Genomic DNA, 4,297 nt, shown 5'->3' on the forward strand with positions numbered 1-4,297 from the left:
GAAGCTTTTCCACGACTAGATGATCGGCTCCCACACAAACTGGGACTTTTCACTCCGAGATCATTAGCATCATCAGTTTTATTTCCCTTCTTTGTTGGTCCACGCTTTGATGGCTTCTTCCTCTTCAAGACATCACTAAGTCGTCTACAAAGACAGGTAAATTTAAACATTTTCAGAGTATTTACCAAAACAAATATCTCTACAACGCAGTCAATAACTATGCCTACCTGGGTATTCTATCAGGTTAAAACTTCCATAGGCTAATGGGTGGTTTAACTTAAAAAGACAAAAAAAAAAAAAAGGCACTCCATCGGTTATGATGACGAGGGTTCCAGTTGAATCAATCAATGGAACACCCTGTTTGTGAAATTAATGTGCAGGTGGCCGAGCACTCTCCAGGAACACATACCCTTAATGCAGCTCTCAGGAAGATTCAGCTTGACACAGAATGTGACATGGCTGGTCCTTTTGAAATACAGGTACTACTCATTTTTGCCAGCTGAGTGGACTGGAGCAATGTGAAATAAAGTGCCTTGCTCAAGGACACAACGTGCCACCAAGTATCGAACTCACGACCTTACTACTGTGAGCCCCTAACCACTAAGTCACGTGCCTTCACTCAGTGGTTAAACTTGCATGAAACAAGAATAACTAAATAAGAATTTAGTCATTAGAAAAAGAGGTACTTAAAAAAATATTGTTACCGACTGACAAACATCAGCCAGATACAAATTTAATATACTTATATGCTACTTTTTTTTAAACAAAAAAACTCATTTTAAAATTATTTAAATTTATAGAAAAAAAATTATACAAAAAAATTCACAGTTGCATAGAAACAAAAGCTAAAATAAAAATAATTTTCCTTGTTTGTACTGAGTCACAAAAATCACTTCTAATGACTGAGGAATTATAACTTTACAAAACTGAGTATATATTGCCCCTGCTGCAATCTCTAGCCAAATCAGTTGATCTTCAATATTGAAGTCTAGAGCAAGATCAATGATACATAACCCTACTATTCTGACTACTAGTAGCTACCCTGAAGACCATACCCAAATTGCCATATAGAACACACAGATACCCTCATACAAAACACTGTAATAACATCTAGTGAAACCACTACATGTTTGTTGTTGTTATGTTATGTTAGTGTTAATAGTAATAAGGAATATCAAAAAAACTGTCTGGAAAATATGCGGTCGAAAGCAGAATCTACAGGACTTTTTGCTTAACCAGGAATATAAATAAAAACTTTTTTTTTGTCTTGCTCAGACAGCAATAAGATGTAGAATGACATTCACAAAAACATTTTTTTTTTTTTTTTTTTTTTTTGCATTTTCTGTCCAATTCCACTCACACGACAATGGTCAACCCAAAACTAGAATAGAAGTCATTTGGCTGAGGTATTGTGCAGTGATACCAAACATGGAACTAAGTCATTACAAAACAAATTTCCTAACTATATAGCCACACCCGCATGTGTGTGTGTGTAAGCATGAACACATGCAAACATATACACATGAATACACACATTCACACAAACACACATAAATATGTGTGCAATTATATAAAACATACCTATAAAATTATACATTCTCAGATACATATGTATATATATATATATGAGCACTGATACATATTCATACATATATACATTCACATACACATATACACACGCTTTTTTTATCGCATGCACTTGTATACAATAGCAAGTTCCCATCACGTGTATACATCTAAGTAAATGTGCTTGTGCCTCTTATAATAGACAGGAAGGAAAATACTGTTATGGCAGCATAGTTCCAAGCTCTGCTGGTCTGTGGCTTATTTACATATTGGAGAATATTGTTGTCACAGGAATCTGACTCCTGTAATAGTACGCTGTTGACAGCAATGGCTTTTAACAAGCTCTGTTCCATGAACTTCAAGGACCTCTAGAGCTTTTGTTTGGACTGAATTCAGCATTTTGTACATGTTATGAGTAATAACATTGCTTTGCCCTTAATAGAAATAAAACCATTGCATTACACCTTAGTAGTCATTAACCCATTTGTTACCATATTTCTTTTGGTAAACACTGACTTTGTTTCAAGTGATTTCAGAAACAATGAAGAATTTAGCAAAATAATTATTATTAAGCTGGTGTTTGGAACATAGATTAACATGAAATCTTAATGTTAGGTTTTAATTTAAAACACTTCAAAACAGTAAATTTGTATCACTGAACTAGGAGCAGTTTCAGGTGTGTTGGTATCAAAAGGGTTAAGGTGCAAGGTACCCAATGATGGGAAGACCCATTAAAGCTGCTGCAGGGTGTATTTTCCACTTACTGATCTTGTTCATCCACAGCAAAAGGGTACAATCTGCTTTCACAGTTGATGACTTAATAATATATGAAAAGTGAGGAGGAAATGTCAGAGGTACTTGAAATGTTTAAAGAATTCCATTCAACAGGAAAGGATTGCAGCACACTAAAGTAACACACACAAACACTCAACAAGCAACAGATATGCAGCTTCAGTCCTATCAGTCGGCCTGACTTTTTTTTCCCAAAATAAATACATACACTAATATAAACACATACATGCACACATTACTCATGCACAAACATCCACAATAATATATATATATATACAATGGAATCCAATCAATTGGCAAAGCTTCAATTTCTAATATCCACAACAACCAGTTCACTGATGATAGGATGCTTTGTTTTTGTTATTACTTCTACAATCCCTGCTCCTCTGATTTAAAAAAAAAAAAAAGGTGCATCAGCATGGCCGCAGCTCTAAGCTGAAACTTTAAAAAAAAAAAAAAAATTAAAAAAAAAAAAATGTCTGGCACACAATCAAAACCCAACCCCTTTTATAACTTCATCTTGCACACAAAACTGTATGAAATACTACATCTAAATCTACAACCTTCAGAAACTCACTTTGTGAATACAAACTATATTCACTCCGTGAACACAAACTACAATAAAGCCTGTAAGCACTGGCCCTCCTTCCTATGTTCAAACTTAAAAGGCAATAATTTTTAAGTAATATATTTGGTTGTTATTAGAAGGAAGCATAACATTTTGTCTGAGCAAAGCAAAAATGATTAAATGACCTTGCATGTAGCCATCTCAAGAGTGAAACGCTGAAGTAAAGTTAAACAATGTGTTAGGTGAACAAATAAATGGACTTTCTGATCATATCTTAAAATGCTCCTTGCCAACTGATTAGAATATAATAGTCTGCTTTTATTCAGGCTATAAAAATAATCTCTGACAAGAGCATGGGCTAAGATCTGTATGTTCACTAAAACACTTATATTAACCTTACCATGATACCTCTGAATATGGCTACATGAAGTGCTAAGTACTCAGAAAATTGCTTTTCTTCACTTCCAATAAAAATCTATTAATCCCTGTTGCAATTGTTTTTTTAGTAATTTTACAAAAAAATGCATCACTAAAGAATAAAACAGTTCAATTTTAGTTAAGTCTTTCTAGTTGTGCATTTAAAAACACATGCGCGCGCACACACACACATACACAGAAATATATGCAAAACAAAATATTATAAAATGTTTTAATTATCACTAGATTCTCAATTTTAATTAATTTGTAGTTGGCTATCATTTGAAAGTGATGAGTGTTGTGCTCAAGTTATGAGGAATTTAGAAACCAAAATCATGCAATGAGTGCCCAACTTGCTTCACTACTTTTCATCTAGTGTTAATATGAAGAAATCAAGAAGTTTCCAAGAACCAAAACTCACAAAAAAGGCCCCCGGGATCCACTGCCCACAGGCTCCATGTCGAAGATTCTGGGTAATTCCAGTTGTCTGCAATGGTTTACATTTACAAGAATGAGAACGAAGGTGTATGCTAATAACTGAATTATTTTATTTTAAAGCTTTTTCACATTAATATCAAAATGATTTTAAATCTTAACACTTCCACCATGATGGTCCCTAAGTTATTGAAATTATTCAACTTTAGAGAGTAACCCTTCCCTGTCATCGCCTAATACAAGTTAGATATATAAGAGAAATCATTATATAGTAACTAATCTAACCTTAGTTTATTAGCAGTCTAAAGATTAAAAATGGACAAATTACATTTATCTGAACACTATCTTTTAAAATTCCTAGAAATCTCACACTATTCTAAAAAAAAAAAAAATAAATAAATAAAACTCTGCCTTGACTAGAAATGTATTTTCAAAGTGAGAAATTGTTAATATATTAACTGACTTTGAAATCAGAACTATTTTCAAGTAAACCAGGAATGGGAATATCAGTAAATGTTT

The 4,297-nt window shown here is 33.3% G+C and overlaps 1 protein-coding gene across 1 annotated transcript in view; it reads right to left on the reverse strand.

Moving 5' to 3' along the window:
- Positions 1-4,297, reverse strand: part of LOC106882225 (E3 ubiquitin-protein ligase TRIP12) — a 74,906-nt gene that overhangs the window by 34,315 nt on the left and 36,294 nt on the right. Inside the window, exons 21-22 of the mRNA XM_014932823.1 lie at positions 3,765-3,830; positions 1-144 (exon numbers count right to left, since the gene is read on the reverse strand). Coding sequence (XP_014788309.1) covers positions 1-144; positions 3,765-3,830 — 210 coding nt within the window. The remainder of the gene's footprint in view (positions 145-3,764; positions 3,831-4,297) is intronic.

Source organism: Octopus bimaculoides, chromosome 24 (genome assembly GCF_001194135.2).
Source record: "Octopus bimaculoides isolate UCB-OBI-ISO-001 chromosome 24, ASM119413v2, whole genome shotgun sequence".
Classification (NCBI taxonomy): domain Eukaryota; kingdom Metazoa; phylum Mollusca; class Cephalopoda; order Octopoda; family Octopodidae; genus Octopus; species Octopus bimaculoides.